The 26,969-nt window shown below is 27.7% G+C and overlaps 2 protein-coding genes across 4 annotated transcripts in view; one reads left to right on the top strand and one right to left on the bottom strand.

The window, feature by feature from the left end:
• Positions 1–17,093, bottom strand: part of LOC123264319 (vacuolar protein sorting-associated protein 13) — a 41,499-nt gene extending 24,406 nt beyond the window's left edge. Inside the window, exons 1-7 of the mRNA XM_044727550.1 lie at positions 16,961–17,093; positions 15,955–16,041; positions 14,174–14,911; positions 10,766–11,673; positions 6,138–6,947; positions 3,860–4,438; positions 1,286–2,599 (exon numbers count right to left, since the gene is read on the bottom strand). Of these exons, the coding sequence (XP_044583485.1) occupies positions 1,286–2,599; positions 3,860–4,438; positions 6,138–6,947; positions 10,766–11,673; positions 14,174–14,911; positions 15,955–16,041; positions 16,961–17,060 (4,536 nt within the window). The 5' untranslated portion in view covers positions 17,061–17,093. The remainder of the gene's footprint in view (positions 1–1,285; positions 2,600–3,859; positions 4,439–6,137; positions 6,948–10,765; positions 11,674–14,173; positions 14,912–15,954; positions 16,042–16,960) is intronic.
• LOC123264320 (GTP-binding protein SAR1b) lies at positions 10,624–25,662 on the top strand. Of its 3 annotated transcripts, XM_044727552.1 has the most exons (6): positions 19,930–20,082; positions 20,167–20,255; positions 20,664–20,799; positions 22,981–23,100; positions 24,232–24,533; positions 25,438–25,662. In XM_044727552.1, exons 3-6 carry the CDS (start codon positions 20,757–20,759, stop codon positions 25,552–25,554), a joined length of 582 nt encoding a protein of 193 aa, XP_044583487.1. In that variant the 5' UTR covers positions 19,930–20,082; positions 20,167–20,255; positions 20,664–20,756; the 3' UTR covers positions 25,555–25,662. The 3 variants fall into 3 exon arrangements, with proteins under 3 accessions (XP_044583488.1, XP_044583487.1, XP_044583486.1); XM_044727553.1 differs by lacking the exons at positions 19,930–20,082; positions 20,167–20,255 and adding an exon at positions 10,624–10,639 and having other exon boundaries at positions 20,721–20,799; XM_044727551.1 differs by having other exon boundaries at positions 19,930–20,255.
• Positions 25,663–26,969: the final 1,307 nt, after the last annotated feature.

Genomic DNA, 26,969 nt, shown 5'->3' with positions numbered 1-26,969 from the left:
TTATATATGAATCATATCTAATTATATATGAATCATATATAATTATATATGCATTTTGTGATTACTATAAAACATTCTCTGTTTTCATCTCAGAGTCTGCTACTCCAATGATTAATAATCTTTTAAACTATAGTTTTTTGTGGATGAAATAATGGAACTGTATTAATTAATTTAACTTATAAAAATCGATTATGTATTCGATTTGCATTAATTGTAGGTATTTCAAGCTTTACTCTTCCAGTAAGTCTCGTAGGTAAACAGGTGGCGTGTTAGTCTTTAAAGCGTCACGTCCCCGGTTCGATCCCCGCTCACGGTGAATTTTTTTTATTTTTATAGAAATAATTATATCTAATTATATATGATTATATATGATCAGATCTGGCCAATTTTCAGGTCTAATTATATATAAGTGATTATATATAACTATATATAATTAGGCAAATTCATTTTTTCCCGGGTTAATAATACGTTAAGGCTGCGTTACTTATTATTTAGATTATGAAGAATTCTTGTTATTACATTAAACTAATAAATTTTTTTTTTTGATAAGTTTTTGTTCATTTTTAAGTAAATCCTAAAATATAGCCGTTCTGCAGTAATAAGTACGCAGTAACTGGATCAGTTGCAGTAATGGACACGCAGTAATAGGAGCAAGCTACTTTAAGACCTGCAGTAATACATGCATTTAGACTTCTTTTTGAATGCTTATTATTTAACGAAAATATTTGTTTCTCTCATTGTTGATTTTATTTTGGGTTAATAATAAGTCAAACTTTTGTTTAAAAAAAAAAAGTTATTATTATCTTGAGAAAATTTTATAAAAATGCTTTCGAAGTGAGACTTACGAAAAAAAACTGCAGTAATACCCACACTTACCCTATTCTAATTAATGTAAACATTCATTGATAACTTGAAAAGTTGAATGCATTGAAATAGTTTGCTTAAATTTTCTCAATTTGATAAAAAAAAACAGTCCCCTGGCAAACAGTCCCCTGGCAAACAGTCCCCTGTGATGTTATATGGCAAAAGATACACAAATATCGAAAAAGCAAAAATTAATTCGGCTGTTTATTTATTATGATTAAGCTGATAGTTTTGTAGCCGTTATTAATTTTTTTTCTAATAAAATCAAAAATAATTTGTTCGGACAATTTTGTACAGATTTAAGACATCCTTACAGAGAATCATCCATATACAAACAAAAGAATTCAAATTTTATCATTTTTAATTCTTTTCAATCAATATTTTTAAACAGGGAAGAGATATTTTGTCGGAAGATACCTACCTGCGGTTGAGTTTGCACTGCTTGGATGGTAAAGAAGTCCTTTATCTTCAGTAGGTAATCCAGCGATACAATGATACTAAAAGAGAATACTTTAACATCAATAAAGATGTCATTGACACTCTGGCGAATTGTTACGTCCAACATGCTGCGCTTTGAGTTTTCCTCAGCGTCCGTCAGAGGGTTAGTTCGCTCCATGATTCTAGTCAGCTGACCCTGTCGGTTCTGCCTCTTGTCATCCAGAGTGCAGTTCATCAGCAATATAGAGGTCGCTAATAACCCATCAGCAAAAATTGTCCCCTTGACTGCAAAGTGGGTAAGCCCGAACTGAGCCAGACCATTTTCCGGCAAGTGCAAGGGTGAAGTTTTGCTCTGCAGTAGCTTGGATCCGCCGGTAAAGAGGTTTATCACGAAGCTGTCCATGATGAACTCGAACTTTACCGAAGCTCTGGCTGATTTCTGACCCTCGGAAGTTTGCCGTTCGGTTATTTGAACGTCCACTTCTTCTCGGGCGCTGGTTCTTTGGATCTCTTTTCGCTCTCGAGCAGTTTCTTTCTGACCTGGAGACTCATCAGACTCGTTGAGGTTCTCTTCAAGGACTTTGAGGATCATAGCGTAGTCCTGCTTGCTAAGCAGCACTTCAATCTGTTTAAGTCTTCCGTACATGTCAATATCTGGGATTGAAGTGTACCAAGAAGACAAATTCCTCTTTATCAACAGTCCAAAGCTTACCGGCTGCAACAATAAAATTTCGTTCTCCATTTGGAAGTTTTCCGTCAGTCTAACGCGCGATAGCTTCAAATTAGCGAGCTCTATCTTCATTTCGTCGACTACTGGAGCCTCTTCTTCTTCAACGTTAAGAGATTTAAGGCTGTTGTAAATTGTTAGCTCTCCCATGTCTAGCATCAGACAGTGCTCGGACTTAGAATTCATTGGAACGTAAATTACAGGCGCTTTTAATTTGATAGAAAGTTCGACTCGTGTTGCGGAAGCTTGAGCGTCTTTTATGTTGGTCCGAGCGACCTCTGCGGCTGCAGCTGAAGCTTCGGCGATTGCCTCCTGCGCCGCTTGGAAGTTGTTCAGGAAGTTCATCACTCGGGAGACAAAGTCGTTGAGGAACACTACACGATGGCAACCCATGCTTATTTTTATCGACATATTGTTCTTGTTTTCGTGAGCTTCCACGTTGTAAATCACTGCTTGGACTTGTAAAGATTCTCCGCTTTCTACGGAGACTATGTTATTGTAAATTGACTTCGGGTTCAAGTCTTGGATTATTATTGAGGTTAGGATTACGTTTGCTTGAGAGTAAGACACCTGAAATTTAAAAAAAAAAATACAAAATTAATGGCTAAAAAATGGAAATCATTTTTAAAAAAAATCTGGTAGTTTAATTTTAATTATAATCTAATTTATATGACAAAAAAGCAGTTTTTAATGATAAAAAAAAATTAAAATAGTTTTTAAACTGTCTGTAAGATGGCGTTGCGGACCGGAAATAGTACTACGTCACTGCCCCGCTAAAATTCAAATTAAAAAAGAAACTCAAGGATGTTCAAGCGAATCTAATGTTGAAAATAATTTCCAACTTTGAGCTTTGAAATTAAGTATACGTATAAATAAATACATCATTTATCTAATCCCAAAATTTAAAAAAGATTCACCGTTTAGTTACTTAGATATTAAATTTCAAAAATCACATTTTTTATCTTCTTATACACGGGCTCTTATGGCGGACAAATTTTAGTCGAGACTTTAATTATTTTTTTCAATATTAACCTCCCAACTTTAACGAATAAAAAACTATACACAAGAAACTTGGATTATTGTAAAATATAAAAAAAATTTAATAATAATACATTACCGATATAATTTTAGAAATATTTAAAGTTTAATGTTATGTTTTTGACTCGTTTATCGTCAGCTATTTATTCGAATAAAGATTTGGCAACGTCGCGTCAACGGCTGAGAAAGAAGAGGATAGAAATATAGTTACAAAGAGAGAAATATTTAACTGACACACTCATCCACGTCTATGTAATGGGTATAATCAAACGCGCTGTCGCCAAATCTGTTTATTTAATCCGGCAAGTAATAAATATGAAAGTCATTTTATTACTTTATTTTATTAAATAAGTAAAAATCATTAATTATTGAATCGAATTATTTTAAATTAAAATAAAGAATTTTTACGAATATTGGGAAGACTGAAAGTAAAAAAAAATTTTAACACTATTTTGACTCTTAAGTTACGCTCGAATTTCCTTAATTTAAAAATGATGGAAACAAATAAACTATTTAAATATTTTTCTTTTATTTTGTCGTTAATAACTTCAACTAAAATTAAGGCTTCGACCTTTTTAATGATGCTAAATTCAATTTTAAAAAATTTATTGTACCATATAAATATGTCGGGGACAAAAATTTTCTTTATTCTCTAAATTATATACGATCAAGGAACCAAATAATGACCAGGCAGCATATCGATTTAATTTTAAACTATCTAGTAATTTAATTTTCTATCCAGTACGTAATTATCAATTTTAAATTATACTTTGAATAAAAATTCAATCATACCTTCATAATATATCCCGCAGTGATCCCTTGAATCAAGAATGCACTAATTTCTTGCTTCTCATTGGCAATCTTCAGACTAATGGTTCCAAATTTGGCTTTTATCTTCAAGTCAATGCACTCTACAACGACTTTCTTACTTCTGCCTTTGGCTTTTTTCTGCTGATCTTTGAAAAACATCGAGGTGTCTTCCTGGATTGCGGAAAGTTGAGAAAACTTATCTCTGGTGGTCGCAACTCTAGATTCTAACGAACTGCGCGGAGTGACTTTGTCCTGAACTTCGTTGACATACTTCAGAACACTGATCAGCGACTCTTGGTGCAGAAGAACATCCAGGGTAGTAAACTCAAGCCTAAGAAGATTAACCACCGAGCCGTGGCGAGTCGTAAATTCCGGCGAGCGTTTGTTCACGGCCATGAAGTTCAGGACTATCAGATACACTTGGTGTCCAGAGGTCATCGGCGTGTTTATCATAAATATCTCCTCGTCTTTGTGGTACTGTGTTACCTGGATTCCTCCCAATCTCAGCTTGATGTCCTGCTCATAGCTACGAGTTGTCATTTCAGCTTCTACTTTCAAGACCTAGAATTTATATTATTTATATCATCTATACTAGCAAACTTGCAGTCACTATGTGATTGCCGTGAATTGTGAAATATAAATAAATAAAATTTTGCTTTATTGAATAATGACTTTTGTTGAATTGCACTGTATTTTTTTTTAACTATTGACATTGTTAAAGATATAAGCTCATCCCGGTGTTGCACTCATCAAGAGCTTTCATTTGAGTACCCACATGCATTTTTGATATATTTACCATATATACATATACATAATATATATAAATATATGAAAATTGATGTGGGTACTAAAATTAAAGGTCTCCATGAGTGTAATATCGGCGTGAGCTCATATCTTTAAAAATGTCAATAGTTCACAAAATACAATGTAATTTTTTAATTGTTGAAATTTTTAAAGATATAAGCTCATCCCAGTGTTTCACTCATCAAGAGCTTTCATTTGAGTACCCACATGCATTTTTGATATATTTTCCATATATACATATACATAATATATATATAAATATATGAAAATTGATGTGGGTACTCAAATGAAAGGTCTCCATGAGTGTAATATCGGAGAGAGCTCATATCTTTAAAAATGTCAATAGTTCACAAAATACAATGTAATTTCTTAGTTGTTGAAATTTTTAAAGATATAAGCTCATCCCAGTGTTTCACTTATCAAGAGCTTTCATTTGAGTACCCACATGCATTTTTGATATATTTTTCATATATACATATATGTAATATATATAAATATACAAAATATATGAAAAATTGATGTGGGTACTCAAATGAAAGGTCTCGATGAGTATAATGTCGGGGTGAGCTTATATCTTTAAAAATGTCAATAATTAAGAAATGACCTTGTATCTTGTGAACTATTGACATTTTTAAAGATATAAGCTCATCCTGATGTTACGCACATCGAAACCTTTTATTTGAGTACCCACATGCATTTTGATATATTTTTCATGTATACATATATGTAATATATATAAATATATGAAAATTGATGTGGGTACTCAAATGAAAGGTCTCGATGAGTGTAATATCGGAGTGAGCTCATATCTTTAAAAATTTCAATAGTTCACAAAATACAATGTAATTTCTTAATTGTTGAAATTTGTAAAGATATAAGCTCATCCCAGTGTTTCACTTATCAAGAGCTTTCATTTGAGTACCCACATGCATTTTTGATATATTTTTCATATATACATATATGTAATATATATAAATATACAAAATATATGAAAAATTGATGTGGGTACTCAAATGAAAGGTCTCGATGAGTATAATGACGGGGTGAGCTTATATCTTTAAAAATGTCAATAGTTGACATGATACAAGATCATTTCTTAATTATTAATATTTTTAAAGATATAAGCTCATCCTGATGTTACGCACATCGAAACCTTTTATTTGAGTACCCACATGCATTTTGATATATTTTTCATGTATACATATATGTAATATATATAAGTATATGAAAAATTGATGTGGGTACTCAAATGAAAGGTCTTGATGAGTGTGATATCGGGATGAGCTTATATCTTTAAAAATGTCTATAGTTCACAAGATACAGGGTCATTTCTTAATTATGTATTATTCTAAAGCCTAAAAACTTATCATCATAAATGACTGGCCACAAAATTTTGCTTATTCTCTTAATAATATAGATAATTTCACAAGAGCAACAAATAAATATTTACAATTACCTCAACTTTTATAAAAGGCTTGACTTCCTCAGTTTTAAAGACCGTCAAAGTGAACTCCTGCATGACAAATTTCGCCTCTAGATCAGTAGTTTGCACAACTACGTCCTCAGTAACTTCAACAACCGGTTTCGCGAGCTCCTTAACGTAATTGATCGACAGCTGTGACATGGATTTAGCAAGAGGCATAGGCTGGATCTCAGACTCATCTTCAGGGAAAGGAATACTCTGGACAATAGAAACAGCTTCCAGGAGCCGAGTTCCGGGAATGCAGAGCGCCAAAGAAGGCAACTCTCCGATGATCCTCATTTTGGGCAGAACCGGGTCGTCGGTCACTAGGCACTTGTGGAACTGAATCTCCAAGGTAGTAGGCTGCAAGATCACCATCGGGCTGGAGGACATTGATAGTCCGACTCTCCAGTCCTCGTTTTTGGTCACCACCAGCGCTTGGAAGTTGACAATTTTGAGGGCGAATCGGTCGTAAGAATGCTCACGCAAGTGCATCATGATATCTTCCTCGCTCTTGCCCATGCTGACCAGCTGTCGCACCGACTGCGAGGACATTTCGTCTTTTGGCTTCGCCAGGGTGTGTATTTTCAGGCTTCCGAGGTTTATCACGATCATCGACTCCTTTTCGCGGTAGAATCCGTTCTGCGGGACAATCAATTGGGAAGCTTCTAAATCTACTTGGATGTCCAGTTGAGAGTGCTTCTGGATCGCGTATTCCAATCCTAAGGCTGACATTTCCTTCAGGCCTTCTAATCTTTCGGCAGCAGCTTGCTGGATCTGATTTAGAGCGGATTGATTTGATACCTAAAAGAAAAATATTTTTTTTTAATTTATTATATTGTTGATAATTGTAATCTTTGATAGTGGAAATTGTAAAAAATTTTTTTATTTAAGCAAAATGTGATTTATTTAACAAATATGGAGGATAATGTGGAAAATTCAATGTTCGGTTGTTGTCGGAGTTAGTCGTGTATTATCGGTAAGGAACGAACGTAGCGCATGCGCAAAACTAATATCACGTGTATAAAAATACAGTTTTAATAAAAATAAAATTTTTTTTACAGTAATTTTTTTGTTGAAAGAAAAATTTTCTAAAATTGAAAAAAAATAATTTTTTGACAATAAATTGATTTTTTTTTATTTTAAACAACTTTATTTTTGAGGTGCACACATAAAAATTTTTCTCACAGTAATTTTTTTTTTGAAAAAAAAAAAATTTTCTAGAATTAGAAAAAAATAATTTTTTGGCAATAAATTAATTACTTATAAATTTTAAACAATTTCAGTTATTTACTTTATTTAAAAGTTGCAAAAAACGAAAAAAAATTTTTTTTTGAAATTCAAAAATTAATATTTTTGAAAAAAAAAAAACACCCTTCTAAAAATTTCAGAATCTTTTAAGATGAGTATAAATTGAGCTAAAATTTTAATTTCGATCGTCATTTTGAAAATTGAAAATTTTACATTTTTGAAAATTTTTTTCCAAAATATTTTTTTTTCAATAACCCTGTGTCCCCTTTTAAACAAACAAAAGGCCATTCTTATATCTACAATAGCGTTCGAGATATTACAAAAACAAAATTGAAAAACTGAAAAGATTGAAAAAAATTTTTTTATTGTTTTTCTTTTGGCAGAACTTCGTTTTATGATAAACGAAAACTTCTGACCAAAATTTGTCCAAATCGGAAGAGATCGATTCCAACTATTTGTCGATTTGACATGGAATGACCCAATTGCCAACTATTTCTTTAAATTTCGAAATTTAGTTATTTTTAAATGGCTGTAACTAGTTTTTTTGTAGCGATAATCATAATTTGTCTTAGAGTTTTGTAAAGCTCAGACTCTAGTTTAAGGATGTAAAATGGTTTTTTGTAAAAAATTGCGTAAATTATGTGTAAATTCAATTTAAAACTATGACCTAGATTTTACTTTTTGTATTTGAGTATCTTAGTTTATTTTTATTAATTACTTAAAAATTAATAGAAACAATTATTGTTACTAGTGCGGAGATTATTATTTAATTATTGTATTTATTTAGTTAATAATATTATATTATTGTTACCGAAGGTATGATTAAATTAAGAAATTAAGCGTGTGAGAAATTATTATGAAGCCGAGCGAATTAACCGAGCAAAAGAAATTAATTGTAAAAGAAATTAAAAGACTGGGAAAATTATTCTAAGTTCCGAACAAGATTTAGTATGGGAAAGCGATGAATGGATATAAAATGAAAGAAATGACGATTATTATTTTGTAAGAAATAATTAAGGTAAGCGAAGATTTTATAAGTCCCGAGGGAAATTTAGTATGGAAAATCAACGAATGGATATATAATGAAAGAAATTGCGATTAAAATAATAAAGAATTGTGAATTTGACGAAACGAATGGATAGAAAATGAAGGAAATTACGATTAAAATAATAAATAATTATTTTTAAATGCTCGTTCGATGACGCCGGACAGATGGCGATAAATTTCCAATTTCGTTCGCTTTAAGTAAAAATTTTAAATATGATAAACTCCAAAATTTTGGCACGGAAAAGCAATTCTTTCTCGGGAGAATTACTCGGATGAATACTCTTCACCAAGTAATTCTAGAGGATGATACTCTACCTGGAGTCTGACCAAGACCCAGGTAAGTATCGTGAACCGACCGGATGAAAGTGCTACTCCCCGTGCCGAAGCCTTCAGCTGAGGTACGGTAGGTGATCATAAGCCGTGTAGGTGGGAGCGAGGAGGATACTCTCCACTTGCTCTCAGGGTAGAGTTTAGGACCCCACAGGGATGACGGCTAGTCGCCCTGAGGGGGGAGGAGGTGTTATTGGGAAACTAGTTAGTATTTTGTAGACCGCGTTTTTTTGAGTTTGAACCGTGAATACCGTCGTGTATGTTTGGATAGAAAGTTTCTATTGTATTAGTGTATATTGCTTATATTGTTTCTTGATTTTGAACCGCGTTAATGATTTTGAACCGCGAATATCTGTGAAAAGAGTGTTCTAATGTATTGTCTATATTGTTTAATTTGCTTATATTGTTTATTTCGTGTATTATCATGATCAGGCCAATAAAGAGGTTTCCTTTTTCTTTGATTTATTTAAAATGAAGTGTTTTGTTTATATTTTGTTATTGATAATGTGATCCCCGTTTATGACCCTGGACTCCGGCGAGCAAATTTCGAGCCGGGGACTAATTAAATGAATTATATTTTGAAAACGTGGACGTTACAAAACAAAAAAGAATTTTTCCCATGTTAATTAAATGGGAAACTAAAATAAAAATAGCGACCCTTTAGAGTTGAGCTATAGGGCTCATGTTTGGTGAGGATTTTTTTTATATCAAATAGAAACATTTGAGAGGGTAAGAGTTAAGGAGGTCCTTTCGCCAACAGTATTAAATAAAAAATATTAGATTATGCATAAAATTAATTTTTATCTAATAGTTAAAGTCCTTATGTATCTACTAGTGAAATTTAATTCATTCTTCACCGAGGAAATTTTTGAAAAAAAAAAATTTCTAAAAATGTTAGTATTTTTTCCGAGTCTTACGAGGAAGTCAGACCTTAACAACTTTCTCGAATTATGGCATTAATCACCGAATAAATGGGGTAAAAAAAAACTCAAAATAAGGTTTTCGAAATATTCAGGTTTGATTTTTTGCAATAAAATGTATAAGTTGCCGTGGAATTTGTGGAGAAATTAAAATTATTAAATCACAGAAAATTTTTAAGTAACCTACATTTAAATGGCGTCAGAACATTTGGCAATGTTGTGTAGCGCGCGAGCTTCAGACCATTCAATAAATTCAAACTAAACTTTAACGCGTTTATGTTTTTCATACATACTTATAAGTTAATTTATTGTTAACAAATTTTCATATTTCATAATTGAAAAATAAAACAATAATTAAAAAATACTAGCATTCCTGCCATGAGACATTAGAATGTTATGGTTTTATGACTAAACATTTTTAATTAATTTATTTATTCACATTGACTGCAAAAAGTTAAACATGGCTAAGGTTATATTGTGCAAATAAAAATGTAAAAAACCGAAATAAAGCGTTGCCAAATCACGGACAGGTTACTAACAGCTGATTTACAAGAGTCAGATTAATTTTTGTATTTAACTATTTTTATTTTTTAATTTTCAAAATTTCAACGATTAATGCCTCATATACTATTTATTTTTTAATTTTAGGAATTTTTATGGGTTTTTTATTTTAATTTATCGAATATTGACTACTACAGTTGTTGTGACTCAACTGGAGCGAAAGGACTTCCTTAAAAAAAAAAAATTAAAAAGTTTTTTTGAAGCACCCTATTGTTGACCCTTGTAAAGATTTACCAAAAAATTTTCTATGTTATAAAAAAATAATTTTAATCATTTTTAATTGTAAAAAATTAAAAAAAAAAAAAAAAGTGAGAAAAATTTTCATTTCTTTAGCTCAGAAATAAAATTATAGAAATTTCAAATTAGATTTCTTATTTAGAGAATTTAGTTACTTGATCATTAATCTTGAGCCAAAAATAGTTAAAAAAATTAAACTAAAAAATAAAACTTTACTTTTTCCACTCTCAGTAAAAAAAAAATTCTAGTCTAATAAATAAAAATAAAAATTCTCACCTTGAATAATTTAACTAATTCAATAATGGTCTGCGCATCATACACAAAATGAACAGCCTTAGAATTAACAATAACTCTATCCCCACAAGATTTATCCAGCGGATTCTTCTCATAACTAACATTAAAAAGCACATCCGAGCATTCATGTTCACTAAGAACCAACTCAGGTATTTCATCCTTCTGCTTAACCCCAAGCATCCGCATCTCCTTCAACGAGACAGTAACAAAAACCGAATTAGCAGCAGGCCTAAGTTTAAACGCACTGCGCACGCCATTTAGCGCCACATCCAGAACACTAGGCTCCTCTTTATCCGTATCAGAAACACTAATCTGCAATCCATGAAGATAGAACATCATGTCCACCATTTCATAGTGTTCCGGATAGTGAGCAGGAGCAGAATTTTCCTGATAATCAATAGCTCTGTACAACTTTTCCTTTTCCGCTGGGGTCATAGCATCTTGGAATTTTTTCATAATCGCAGCAGCTGAATTGAGTTCCTCTTCTTCTTTCTGCTGAGAGGAACCCCAGAGGAACCCGAACCATCCTCGCTCAGCCTTGATGCTCTTCTGCTTCTCAGCGAGTCGCTCTACCTCGAGTTCTATTTGTTGGCGGATCACAACAAGGTTAAAAAGATCCAGATGTCGCTCGCAGTGCGTCAGCCGTTCTTCTATCGCTGGAACAGGCTTTTTAGAGGTTAGTTTGGTTTGGTAAACTTCCGCGTACTCCCGACAGAGGTCGCGGTGTTCCTTCATGTGCGCCCAGTTCCAATTACGGCGACATCTTACGACGTGTTCCTCTAACACGCATTTGTACGTGAACTTCCACCAGTCTTTGTAGTGCCCACGGTAACTTGGAACATCGGGACGGAACTTGCGGAACGGCGCTGCTTTCTTCGCTCTGTCGAGACCTTAAAATTAACAATGAAATATTTAATGAACGATTCGCGTGCCAAAAGCCAAAAGGGCGTATAAAAGTTATATGCCCTTTTGGCTTTACAAAACCAAAAGGGCATATAATTTTTTTTTTTTGGTGCCAATTGTTTTGTAAACATGTTCTAAGCCTAAAAATAAAAAAAAAATTCCAAAGCCAAAAGGGCCTATGTCTCAAGTTATACGCCCTTTTGGCTTTAGAACACTGAAAATTTAGTGATCTAAAACCAAAAGGGCGTATAATTTTTAACTTCCCATTAAGAAAATTAAAAATTTTCTAAAAGCGGGAAGTTATTGGTTATACCCCGTTTTTTGAAAATAGAGTTTTCATCAGATCTATATTCAGCTATACTCAGCTCGAAAAATTTTTTAACGATTAGTTAATAATTTCTTACTTATAATAAGATGTTTTTCATTCTATACATACATATTATGAATTTTAACTACAATTTTATGCAACGAATAAGAAGGAAATTTATAAAAAATATAAAATTTTAGTACGCGAAAAAATTTTTAATTCAAATGCTTTTTTAATTATTGGACTGTCCAAAATGATGAAAATTTAAATTTACTACAATCGAATATGTCGACTTTTTCAAAACTTTCTTTTCACAAACTTTTTCTGGACAATTTTGAAGACTGTTGTTTGAAATTATGAAAAATCCTGATTTTTTTATACGCTCTTTTGGCTTTAGACCGATAATTTCCTAAAGCCAAGAGGGCGTATATCCTAAGATATGCCCTTTTGGCGTTAGTACATCAAAAATTTTTTTTCTGCAGATCATTACGTTTCGAGCAATTCTCAAAAGAATAGCAAACAAAATTTTTTTTATACGCTCTTTTGGCATGAACCCTACCTTTGCAAAGGTAAAAAGGCGCATATTTTTTTTTTTATTGCCAATCGAGTAGTAGACACATTCTACGCTTAAAATTGATAAAAAAAATTACAAAGGTAAAAGGGCGTATGTCTTTAATTATACGTCCTTTTACTTTTAAGAATTCGAAATTTTGGTGATCTAAAGGTGAAAAGGTATATAATTTTTTTTTCGGCCAGTTTAAAAAAGAACATATTCGTAGTTTAAAAATTTGAAAAAAAAAACTTTCTGTGGTAGCAGGGGCGTAAAACCTCAACTATACAATTTTTTAAAGTTAAAAAAGAAAATATATCCAATAAACAATAAAGTACGCGTGATTATTTTCTCGCTTTTTATTTTAAGAAATAGTTATCAAATTTGGATCTGGATTCTTGATCATGATGAAACAGCTATTCTGTGAACGGCACCAATATTTATATTCAATAGGGCGATTAAAGCGGGAAATTTCAAAATATTTTAATGTTATCTGTCATTGTGATTTTTTTTATTACTTAATTTTTACGTAATTTGTTTTTGATTGATTTATTTTCTATTTGTTTATGCCAAACTTTGTATATGAGGCTGTTATTTAAGTATAACTGGTCTTGTGAAACTATTATTTAACATTTGGTATCAAAACTACAATTTTTTTTATACGCCCTTTTACCTTTAAGTAGTACTTTTCTTAAAGCTGAAAGGGCGTATGTCTTGAGATACGCCCTTTCAGCTTTAGGATACTAACTTTTTTTTTCACAGACTTTTACGTTTCAGACAATTTCAAACCGAATGGCAAAAAAAAATTTTTCATACACCCTTTCAGCACAAATCCCTATTAACTCTTTATAGGCCCTTTTACCTTTAGGCGCGCGAATATATTTAAGAAGGTTCGAGCGAATCTAATGTAAAAAATAATTTCCAACTTTGAGCTTTGAAATTAAGTATACGTATTAATAAATGCGTAATTGATCTAATCCCAAAATTTAAAAAAGATTCACCGTTTAGTTACTTAGATATTAAATTTCAAAAATCACATTTTTTATCTCCTTATACACGGGCTCTTATGGCGGACAAACTTTAGTCGAGACTTTAATTATTTTTTTCAATATTAACCTCCCAATTTTAACGAATAAAAAACTATACACAAGAAACTTGGATTATTGTAAAATATAAAAAAAATTTAATAATAATACATTACCGATATAATTTTAGAAATATTTAAAGTTTAATTTAATGTTTTTGACTCGTTTATCGTCAGCTATTTATTCGAATAAAGATTTGGCAACGTCGCGTCAACAGCTAAGAAAAAAGAAAAGGACAGAAATATAGTTACAGAGAGAGAAATATTTAACTGACACGCTGATCCACGTCTCTGTAATGGGTATAATCAAACGCGCTGTTGCCAAATCTGTTTATTTAATCCGGCAAGTAATAAATACCAATGTCATTTTATTACTTTATTTTATTAAATAAGTAAAAATCATCAATTATTAAATTGTTTAAATTATTTTTAATTAAAATAAAGAATTTTTACGAATATTGGAAAGACTAGAATTTAAAAAAAATTTTAACATTATTTTGACTCATTAGTTACGCTCGAACTTCCTTATCTAACTAACTAACTAACCTTCACCGAGCTGTAGCAAGGTGGCGTATTGCCGCTTTGTCAAGCCAATCCTTAGCTTCTCCATCTCAAGATCTAACCAAATTTTAGGGATCTGGTAGTTGCTCCCATCAGTCTCCGGCTTAGGGTTGAGCTTCAATTTAGCTTTGACGTTGATGGGTCCTAAAAGATACTGATAGTCCGGAGGAATATTCTCTGTAGTAGCTATCGAGTCATGGAACAGCTTTAAGTAAGCGCTGGAAGCTTGCTTGCTGAACTGCATCAGACTCGGGTTTAAGTAGATGGAGAACCCGTCCAGGGTTAGCAGCTTGAAGATCTGCGGGATTGAGTACATGTCCTTCATGTTCTCCGTGGTCGTCCAGGAGGTGTTGCAGGACTCGAGTGCTAACCGGTTTAGTGTCAAGCCGATTGCAAACTCGTGTGGCTTGAAGGTCACGTGGTCCTCGTAGCGCACGTGGATGCTCTTGATTTCCACGTGGATGTTCTTGATCATCCGCGCGAGGAGCTTTTCGAGCATAGAGTCGTCGATTTTTTCCGCCTGCTTAGACTGCTCCAACAGCAGCTTGTTTTTCTCGATGCGAGCAAGCTCCGCGTGCTTCGCGTCCAAAGAGTACTTCGCTTCTTTCTCCGGGTCATATTTTACTTGGCTTGATGGGACTATTAATAAATAGAGTTCTTCGATTATGCAGTCGATTTGTCCGTTCCAGATGTCTTTGAATGGGATTTTGAGGATTAGTTTACCTGGAATTAAAAAAATTTCTGATGTTTTATAAAATTCCCTTTCGAGGAGAGTAGGCTGCATTCGATAATGCTCTATCTCTAGATACTTAATTAAGAAATGATCCTGTATCTTGAGAACTATTGACATTTTTTAAGATATAAGCTCATCCTGATGTTACGTTACACTCATCGAGACTTTTCATTTGAGCACCCACATCAATTTTTCATATATTTATACATATTATATATATGTATATATGAAAAATATATCAAAAATGCATGTGGGTACTCAAATGAAAGCTCTTGATGAGTGTAACATAAGGATGTGCTTATATCTTAAAAAATGTCAATAATTAAAAAATGACCTTCTATGTAGTGAACTATTGACATTTTCAAAGATGTGAGCTCATCCTGATGTTACACTCATCGAGACCTTTTATTTGAGTACCCACATCAAATTTTTATATATTTCATATATTTATATATATATGTATAGATGAAAAATATATGAAAAATGCATGGGGGTACTCAAATGAAAGCTCTTGATGAGTGTAACATCAGGATGAGTTTATGTCTTCAAAAATGTCAATAATTAAAAAATGACCTTCTATGTAGTGAACTATTGACATTTTCAAAGATATAAGCTCACCCTGACATTACACTCATCGAGACCTTTCATTTGAGAACCTACATCAATTTTTCATATATTTATATATATTATATATATGTATATATGAAAATGCATGTGGGTACTCAAATGAAAGCTCTAGATGAGTGTAACATCGAGATGAGCTTAGATCTTTAAAAAAGTCAACAGTTAAGAAAGTACAGTACAATTTAACAAAATTCATTAATTAATAAATCCAAATTTTATTTATTTGTAGTTCATAAGTCACGGCAGTCACATAGTTGCAACTGCAAGGTTTCTAACTAGGTTGCAATAATTAACTAATTATTAAAATCTCAATTTTACTGTTTGAAATGAAGTTTATTTTTAATTTATTATATAGTACTATATTTACTAGTTTTTTTTTTTTTTTCATAATGTTCTTTAATTTTTTTACCTAATCGACCATATTCGAGCTTTATTGGGAGATCCAAGACATCTAAAGCGCTCTCTTTTATCAAAAGATCTTTGAGGACGACATCACCTAAAATAATTAAATAAAATCATTAGCTTTTTCATATTTTAACAAAAATACACACTGGGTCATGTTTTTTAAATCTTTGAAAAATATAATTATAACTATATTTCTTATAATTTAAAAAATTAAGAGAGGTATTTTTTATTCTTTAATTTATTTTTAAGCTAATTATTAAATTTATAATTTATTTTTTACAATAAAAAAAAAATTTTTTCTAAATATTGCTTGAATTAAAATCTTCAAAATTTTAATCATAAATTTATTTTTCTTTCTTAACTAATTTTACAGTAAATATTAATATGAATTTCTAAAAAAATTTTGATTAATTTTTAAAAACAATTGATTTTAAATTGTCATCATCAATCAAATAATTACTAACTTGATAAATAAAATCTCGCTAATAAAATAAAAAAAAATCAGGACAGTAAATATTTTTCAATCAAGTTTTAAGTACCGAAAATTATATTAATCAAATAATAAAAAATAAATAAATAAGTCAAGTTAAATGATAAATAAAAAAATTTATAGAATTATGTCATCGTTCGAATATTATGTAGTCCGTAATATCAAATCTATAAATAGCTCATGACAATAATGAGGATGACATCATACAGACACTGACCAGCTGACATACATAAAAATTAATATTTACCATTATTAATTATTAATTTGATTTTAATTATGGATGAAATAAAAATAACTATTTAAAATAAATAAATATGAAAATTAAGTTAGCTAGACTAGACTTGTGAAAATTTTTAGAATTTTTCTTCATTGAGAAAATCATCACAAAAAAATGTTCTTTTGTAAAAAACTTGAAAAACTACAAGTGCAATTTTTAAAAAATATTTTTTAGTTCTAATTTAATAAACGAAAAAAAAAAAATCAAAAAATTAAATTTAATATTATTAAATAAATTACTTACCACCCCACAAGCTTAATTTTAATTGCTTGTAATCCAAATTTTCAACATACTCTCCCAATATTTTGTTTAACAATTCCGTGACGATTGATTCAAAAACCATTTTTATTAATTAATTAATTTTTTACTTTAATTAAACACTTAAAAAATTTTTTTTTAATTAAATTTTAACCTCAAAATATATTTTTATAAAAATAATTATTTATTAATAATAATTAGTATTTTCACAGCTGATAATTATATTATCATGTAATCATGGTCTTTTCTATTATTATTATTATTATTATTATTATTATTGAATTTAATTAATAACATTTAAAAAAAAATATCACATAAATAAATGATTTTTTTATAAATTTTATAAACTGTCATATTTTATTTTCAATTATTTTGTTTACTTTTGGTTAATTAATAAAACGGCAAAAAATTTTAGGTTAGTTTAATTTAACATGTTTAAAAAATTAATTTGTACTTGTGAATTATCAGCTGTTGAGGTCAATTACCGTGTAAATAGTTTTAATTAATTAAAATACACAATAATATATATTTAAACATATGTTCACTGATAATAAATAAATATTAGAGCGGTACGTATTTATTTGCGTAGGTAAATTTTAAAACTGATCGACATAATAACAAGTAACAGTTGTTACTGACATGCGATGAGAGATATACACACGGTTTGACTTTTTCAAGGCCGGTTTGTAAAAATAGTATGTTTATTTATTTTGTTTATTTAATAATTTTTAGTCAACAATTTTTATTAATTTTTGTGTTATAATTTTTAATAACTAGTTTAAAAAAATCAACACTTTTTTCATTTTAATTTTTTAAATAATAATAATAATGATAATAATAAATTGTAATTTTTAGTCCGAAAAAAATAAACTTTGTATGATGTACAAGTACATGTTATATTGAATTTATATTGTTTGTTTAGTTTATTTAGAGAAAAATTATAATTTTTATAGGCGGAATATTTTAAATTTTTTTCCCGCTAATTTATAAATGAGCGCTAGCGCCATCTAGCGGTGTTAATTGAAACATTGTAACAAAATAAATTAGTAGGAAATTTGAAAAATTAAAAGTGCAATTTTTTTTAAAATATTTTTTATAGTTATAAGTTAATTAATAAATACTAGCAACCTTGCAGTCACTACGTGACTGCGGTGACTTGTGAACTGTGAATAAATAAAATTTTGCTTTATTAAATATTAAATTTTGTTAAATTGCATTTTACTTTCTTGAATATTGAAGTTTTTAAGTATATAAGCTCATCCCGATGTTACACTCATCAAGAGCTTTCATTTGAGTACCCAGATGCATTTTTGATATATTTTTCATATTTACATATATATATATAAATATAATATATATATATATATATATATATATATATATATATAATATATATAAATATCTAAAAAATTGATGTGGGTACTCAAATGAGAGATCTCGATAAGTGTAATGTGGGGGTGAGCTTATATCTTTAAAAATGTCAATAGTTCACAAGATACAAGGTCATTTCTTAATTATTGACATTTTTTGAGATATAAGCTCATACTGATATTACGCACATCGAAACCTTTTATTTGAGTACCCACATGCATTTTGAGATATATTTTTCATATGTACATATATGTAATATATATCAATATATGAAATATATGAAAAATTGATGTGGGTACTCAAATGAAAGGTCTCGATAAGTGTAATGTTGGAATGAGCTTATATCTTTAAAAATGTCAATAGTTCACAAGATACAAGGTCATTTCTTAATTATTGACATTTTTTTAGATATAAGCTCATACTGATATTACGCACATCGAAACCTTTTATTTGAGTACCCACATGCATTTTGAGATATATTTTTCATATGTACATATATGTAATATATATAAATATATGAAATTTATGAAAAATTGATGTGGGTACTCAAATGAAAGGTTTCGATGAGTGTAATACCGGGATGAGCTTATATCGTAAAAAACGTCAATAATTAAGAAATTCTATTGTATTTTGCCAACTTATGATATTTTTAAAGATATAAGCTCATCACGATGTTACACTCATCGAGATCTTTCATTTGAATACCCACATGCATTTTTATATATTTTTCAAATATACATATATGTAATATATATATAATATATATAAAATATATGAAAAATTGATGTGGGTACTCAAATGGAAGGTCTCGATAAGTGTAATGTTGGGGTGAGCTTATATTCAAAAAATGTCAATAGTTCACAAGATAGAAGGTAATTTCTTAATTATTGACATTTTTTTAGATATAAGCTCATCCTGATATTACGCACATCGAAACCTTTCATTTGAGTACCCACATGCATTTTGAGATATATTTTTCATGTGTACATATATGTAATATATATAAATATATGAAATATATGAAAAATTGATGTGGGTACTCAAATGAAAGGTCTCGATGAGTGTAACATCAGGATGAGCTTATATCTTTAAAAATGTCAATAGTTCACACGATACAAGGTCATTTCTTAATTATGTATCTAAAGATAGAGTATTTTCGAATGCCGCCTAAATACTTATCATAATAAATTGATTATCGGTGAAAATGATATGAAACCTTGAAAAGGCACAAGTTCAAATCAAGACCTTTGCAATGACACTAAATTTCACTAAAAAAAAACCTTATTTTATCATATGAATATCCTCGACACAAAATTTTTCTTATTCTCTTAATAATAATATCTAATATATATATCTTCTTATTAAAATGTTTAAAAAATTACAAATTCAAATTTTTCCCGCAAAATATTTAATTTCGCCGGACGCTTAGTACCGCCCTCTACCGTAAAAACCTTAAACATAAAATCGCATATACTCTTCCTATAGTAAATTACCCACACACTCTCATTTTTAAAACTCAGTGACACATTAACACACTTATACACAACAAATAAAACCGGAAAGAGACGTCATCAATGCCAACTGCCACCAAATGATTTCTTGAACGTCAGCTCGTCCATGCTCAGACCCAGCGAGTCTCCGTGACTTTTTCTCAAGTGAAAGTTTAGCAACAATAAATATCTAATTGTAATTAAAACTCGCCACCATATTCGACAATTATTTATTAAAATTTTCTGGTGAGCCACGTTAACAATCACAATAATTAAAATAAACACCCTTAATAATAATCACCAGACTAATTATTGTTTTTTCATAACAAGCTGTGACGTTATTTAATCAACAATTAATTATCATTGTTAAACAAAAAAAATTCAACATACGTAAACACTTTAATGATATTTATCAATTGGTAAGTAATTTTTATTTTTATTTTATCTACTTGCTTTAATTTTTTTTTTTTTATTTTTAAACTTCACATTTTTTTTTTACATACAATGTACAATAAATGTATTTATGTAGACTTAGGCACATACTTTTTTTGGTAATTAAAATTTAATTTATAAATTGCGTATTGGTAAAATTAAATTAAAAATTACCAGCTGTTATTTATGAAAAGAAAATAATTTTTTTTTTCAAAAACAATTTAAAAAAAAAAAAAATTTTTTTAAATTCTCAAGGTTAAGAAAATTTATTTTCGCATCTTTGATTTCAATAGATAACAATATATGTACATATAAATACATAAATGAATGTATAAATAAGTGTAATTGGTACTTGTTGTGTACATTATTATAATAGATACTGATTTTTATTGCAGAGTCATTTTTAAATCGACGGAGAGTAAATAAATATCCAAGTTTCTGTAACACTTGAGGATTAATTTGTACAATTTGTATTGATATTATTAAATATGTTCATTATCGATTGGTTTACTGGAGTACTTGGCTATTTAGGTGAGTTTTTAATTTTTTTTTTTGGAGTTTGGAGTTGTGAAAATTTTGTGAGGTTAATTTTGATCTCTCCGAATTTTAGTTTTTTTTTTTTTATAGAAATTCTATTTTAAAATTTATATTTTATGATGAGGCTTTTTATATAATTTTATAGATATTTTATTTAAAAAATATTTTTTTAAGATGGTTTTTAATTATTTAGCTAAGAGTTATAAATTTACAGTTTTTGTAATTAAGAAAAAAAATGAGACTAAAATTAGAAGTTCAAAAATTTTTAGTTTTTTCATCAATTAAATTACAATGAAAAAAATTGCAACGGTAATTTTTAAATATAATTATAAAATTTTGTTTTTTTTTTTAAATCTAAAATACAAGCAACTTTGCAGTCACTACGTGACTACAGTAACTTGTGAAATATAAATAAATAAAATTTTGAGTTATTAAATAATGATTTTTGTTTAATTGCATTGTACTTTCTTAAATATTGACATTTTTGAAGATATAAGCTCATTAAGATGTTACATTCATCAAGAGCTCTCATTTGAGTACCCACACGCAATTTTGATATATTTTTCATATATGCATATATATAATATATATAAATATATAAAATATATGAAAAATTAATGTGGGTACTCAAATGAAAGGTCTCGATGAGTGTAATGTCGGAGTGAGCTTATATCTTTAAAAATGTCAATAATTAAGAAATTATATTGTATTTTGATAACTTATGATACTTTTGAAAATATAAGCTCATTCTGATGTTACACTCATCAAGAGCTTTCTTTTGAGTACCCACATGCATTTTTGATATATTTTTTATATGCATACATATAATATATATAAATATATGAAAAATTGATGTGGGTACTCAAATAAAAGGTCTTGATGAGTATAATGTCAGGGTTAGCTTATATCTTTAAAAATGCCAAGAGTTCAGAAGATACAAGGTCATTTCTTAATTACTGACATCGTTAAAGATATCAGCTCATCTCGATGTTACACTCATCTAGAGCTTTCATTTGAGTACCCACATGCATTTTGATATATTTTTCATATATACATATATATAATATATATAAATATATGAAAAATTGATGTGGGTACTCAAATGAAAGGTCTCGATGAGTGCAATGTCAGGGTGAGCTTATATCTTTAAAAATGTCAATAGTTTACAAGATACAAGGTCATTTCTTAATTATGTATGTAAAGATAGGGCATTTTTGAATGCAGCCTAAATACTTATCATAATAAATTGACTATCGGTGAAAATGATATGAAACTTTGAAATGGCACAAATTCAAATCAAGATGTTTGCAATGACACTAAATTTCACTAAAAAAACCGATTTTATCATGTGACTATTCTGTGCACAAAATTTTTTTCTTATTCTCTTAATAATATAGATTATTGCTATTTCTAAAATTATAAAACAATTTTTAAATTTTTAAATTGAGTACTCAAAAAAATTATGAATTTTGTCAATTTATCAATTATTTTTTATAAATACGCTGAACAATATAGTATATAAATAAAATTGTTATGATTCTAATTTTGTTAATTATCTTAAATTGAAAAAAAAAAAAAAAAAACAGTTCTAAAAATGTTTAGTATTTATTCTTGTTATAATTTAATGTTGTGTTTTCATTAAATCAATAATTGACTATTGTTCTGTTGATATTAACTCATTTCTATGATTCAGTATTACAATCTCGACATTAATTATTCAACAATTATTTTCTTTGTACATAATCACCCATATTTAGATACAGCATGATAGTAGATTATTCATTTAATACTGAGTTATGGAGCTTAAAATAATTCTTTGTTATTTTTACGGTTAAAACAAAGCTCCATACAATTATAATTTTTACTAAGTATTTAAAAATTATTTTTCATATTAAAGGTAATATTATTCAGGTAAAAAAAAAAATAATTTTAAGATAAGTTTAGACTTAGTGTCTCATCAAAAAAAAAAGATAAGGAAAATTTTCGATGAGAATTCCCTACAAAATAGTATATTTTAAATCTAATATTGATACAAAGTTTTGTTATAGTGATAAGATACTTCTTTAATTAGATTTCTTAATGATATTTCTGATAAAATGATTTTTAATTTATAAAAATTTTATTTCTTTCTAAAAATAAAAATTCTTAAATAACAATTCTTTTTTTTTGTTACAGGCCTATGGAAAAAAGTTGGTAAATTATTATTCCTCGGATTAGATAATGCTGGTAAAACAACATTATTACATATGCTCAAAGATGATCGTTTAGCACAACATGTGCCTACATTACATCCAAGTAAATTATTAATTATTATAAATTTTACTAATACTTACCTCATTATTATTATTATTGTTTTTATTATCAATATAATAATTACTATTTAAAAAAATTCATAGTTGGTAATAACAATAATAACAATAATAATACTGACATCTGCCATTTTTTAATTTCTAACTTTATTATTATTATTATTATTATTATTATTATTATTATTATTACTATTAATATTATAATATAAAAAAATTCATAGCCAATAATAATAATACTATCTGCAATTTTTTAATTTCTTACTTCATTATTATTATTATCATTATTTCAAAAAATTCATAGTCGATAATAATAACAATAATAATAATAATAAAGTAAGAAATTAAAAAACTGTAGATGTTCTTATCATTACGAAGATTATTATTATTATTATTACTTTAAAAAATTCATAGCCGAAAATAATAATAATCATAAGGGAGAAAAAAAATCGTAGAGGTTATTATTATTATTATTATTATTATTATTATTATTGATCAGAATTTATTAAATAATAATAATAATAATAATAATAAGAGAAAAAAATCGTAGATATTATTATTATTATTATTATTATTATTACTTTAAAAAATTCATAGCCGAAAATAATAATAATCATAAGAGAGAAAAAAAATCGTAGAGATTAATATTATTATTATTATTATTTAATGAATTCTGATCAATAATAGTAATAATAATAATAATAATAATAATAATAATAATAATAATAATAATAATAATAATAATAATAAGAGAAAAAAATCGTAGAGGTTATTATTATTATTATTCAATAAATTCTGATCAGTAATAATAATAGTAATAATAGTAATAATAATAATAATAATAATAATAATAATAATAATAATAATAATAATAATAATAATAATAAGAGAAAAAATCGTAGATGTTATTATTATTTTATTATTATTATTATTATTATTATTATTATTATTATTATTATTATTATTATCATTATTATTATTATTACTTTAAAAAATTCATAGCCGAAAATAATAATAATAATAATAATAATAATAATAATAATAAAGTAAGAAATGAAAAAATTTGTTTATTATTATTATTATGATTATTAAAAAAAATTTTTGTTTTTATGAAAAATAGCATCAGAAGAATTATCAATCGGTAGTATAAGATTCACGACATTCGATCTCGGAGGCCATACACAAGCAAGACGTGTATGGAAAGATTACTTCCCAGCAGTAGACGCTATTGTGTTTCTAGTTGACGCTAGTGATCGTACGCGACTTCCAGAATCACGTGCTGAGCTCGATACTCTTCTAACTGATGAACAACTTAGCACCTGTCCTGTTCTTGTACTCGGGAACAAAATTGACAAGCCTGGTGCTGCGTCTGAAGATGAGTTGAGAGCTTTCTTCAATTTATATGGTCAAACGACCGGCAAGGTAATATTTTCATTTAAAATTTTAAAAATCAATTTAAAAAATGATTATTTTTAATTAAAAAAAAAAATTTTTTTTTTATAATTAAGTCAATTTTTTTGAAATTTAAATTTGAATAAATTAAAAATTTCATTATTAATTTAATAAATTTTGTTTAATAATTTGTAATAAATTAATTTTAATTTTAATGAATTTTGATTATAAAAAATAATTTAATTTTTTCATTAAATTTATTGAAAATTTTATTTTAAATTTAATTAATTTGAATTATTAATTAAAAATTCAATTTTTAATTAAACTAATTTAAATTATTAATTAAACTTGAATAAAAAATTTAAATATTAATTAAAAGGTCAATTATCAATAAAATTAATTGAAATTTTTAATTCAAGTAATTAAAATAATTAAATAATTAATAAAAATTTTTTCAAGTAATTAGAATAATTAATACTTGTAAAAAAAATTGTTTTGTATTAATAAGTTAATTTTTTTTTAATTAAAATTTTGATAGTAAAAAAAAATTTAATTTTTTAATTAAATTTATTAAAAATTTAATTTTGAGTTCAATTAATTTTAATTATCAATTAAAAATTTAATTTTCAATTAAACTAAATTAAATTATTAATAAAACTTAAATTGAAATTTTGAATAATAATTAAAAGGTCAATTATCAATAAAATTAATTGAAATTTTTAATTAACAGTTCAATTATTAAATTAATTAAAATTTTTATTTCAAGTAATTAAAATAATTAATAAAGAATTAACAAAAATTTTTTTTAGATATTAAAATAATTAATAAAGAATTAACACAATTTTTTTTAATAATTGAAATAATTAATAAAAAAAATTTTTAATAATTAAAATAATTAATAAAAAATTAACAAAAAAAATTTTTTTTTTTTCAGGGAAAAATTGCCCGAAGTGAAATTCCCGGTCGTCCATTAGAATTATTTATGTGCTCTGTTTTAAAGAGACAAGGCTACGGCGAGGGCTTCCGTTGGCTCGCCCAGTACATCGACTGAACGCACTTAACTATTAATAATTAAAATTATTAATACCACCAATTCGATGCTGCAACCTAAACAGTTAAAATACCATCAAAAATAAATTAAACAAAACCGAAAAAAAAACTGAATAATTTAATGTAATTTAATTTTTTTCATCGCATCTAATCTGATTATAATCACTAAACTCTAATTGGTCTTCTTATTTTTTACTTTTTAAACGAAAAAAAAAAAAAACTTAGACTATATAAATAAAACTCGAAATATATTTTGAAAGATGCTAATTTTTTTTTTAATTAAAAAATGAAGAATTATAAATAGAACAGTGTAACGCGATGATAAAATACATTTTGATAAAATGACTAATTATTTCAATTTAATTTCTACTAGCAACCTTGAAGTCACTATGTGACTGCCGTGATTGGTGAACTAAGAAAAATTAAAATTTTGCTTAATTAAATAATAAATTTTATTGAATGGCACTGTACTTTCTTAAATATTGACGTTTTTAAAAATATAAGCTCATCCCGATGATACATTTACAAAAGCTTTCGTTTGAGTACCCAGATGCATTTTGATATATTTTTCATATATACATATAAATATATATATATATATATATATATATATATATATATATATATATATATATATATATATATATATATATATATATATATAATATATATAAATATACAAAAAATTGATGTGGATACTCAAATGAAAGGTCTCGATGAGTGTAATGTCAAGGTGAGCTTATATCTCTAAAAATGTCAATATTTCACAAGATAAAGGGTAATTTCTTAATTATTGATATTTTTAAAGATATAAGCTCATCCCGATGTTATACTCATCGAGGCCTTTTATTTGAGTACCCACATGCATTTTTGATATATTTTTCATATATTCATATATACAATATATATAAATATATAAAAAATTGATGTGGGTACTCAAATTAAAGGTCTTGATGAGTGTATCATCGAGATGAGCTTATATCTTTGAAAATGACAATAGTTCACCAGATAAAAGGTAACTTCTTAATTATTGACATTGTTTAAGATATAAGCTCTTTCTGATATTACACACATCAAGAGCTTTCATTTGAGTACCTACATGCATTTCCGATATATTTTTCATATATACATATATATATGTAAATATATAAAATATATGAAAAATTGATGTGGGTACTCAAATGAAAGCTCTTGATGAGTATATCATCGAGATGAGCTTATTTCTTTAGAAAAGTCAAAATTTCAGAAGATAAAAGGTAATTTCTTAATTATTGATATTTTTGAAGATATAAGCTCATCCCGATGTTATACTCATCGAGACCTTTTATGTGAGTACCCACATGCATTTTTGATATATTTTTCATATATACATATATATAATATATATAAATATATGAAAAATTGATGTGGGTACTC

The sequence above is a fragment of the Cotesia glomerata genome, linkage group LG4 (genome assembly GCF_020080835.1).
Source record: "Cotesia glomerata isolate CgM1 linkage group LG4, MPM_Cglom_v2.3, whole genome shotgun sequence".
NCBI lineage: Eukaryota > Metazoa > Arthropoda > Insecta > Hymenoptera > Braconidae > Cotesia > Cotesia glomerata.
Note: the sequence above shows the minus strand (reverse complement) of the source record. Positions and strands in the feature narration are given on the sequence as shown.

What these genes read in the sequence shown, in the direction of transcription:
- LOC123264320 (XM_044727553.1), top strand. Translation starts at nt 20,757, where the DNA reads ATGTTCATTATCGATTGGTTTACTGGAGTACTTGGCTATTTAG. An exon ending in TGGAGTACTTGGCTATTTAG is followed by an intron (nt 20,800 to 22,980) that starts GTGAGTTTTTAA and finishes TTTTTGTTACAG; the next exon opens with GCCTATGGAAAAAAGTTGGT. An exon ending in TGTGCCTACATTACATCCAA is followed by an intron (nt 23,101 to 24,231) that starts GTAAATTATTAA and finishes TATGAAAAATAG; the next exon opens with CATCAGAAGAATTATCAATC.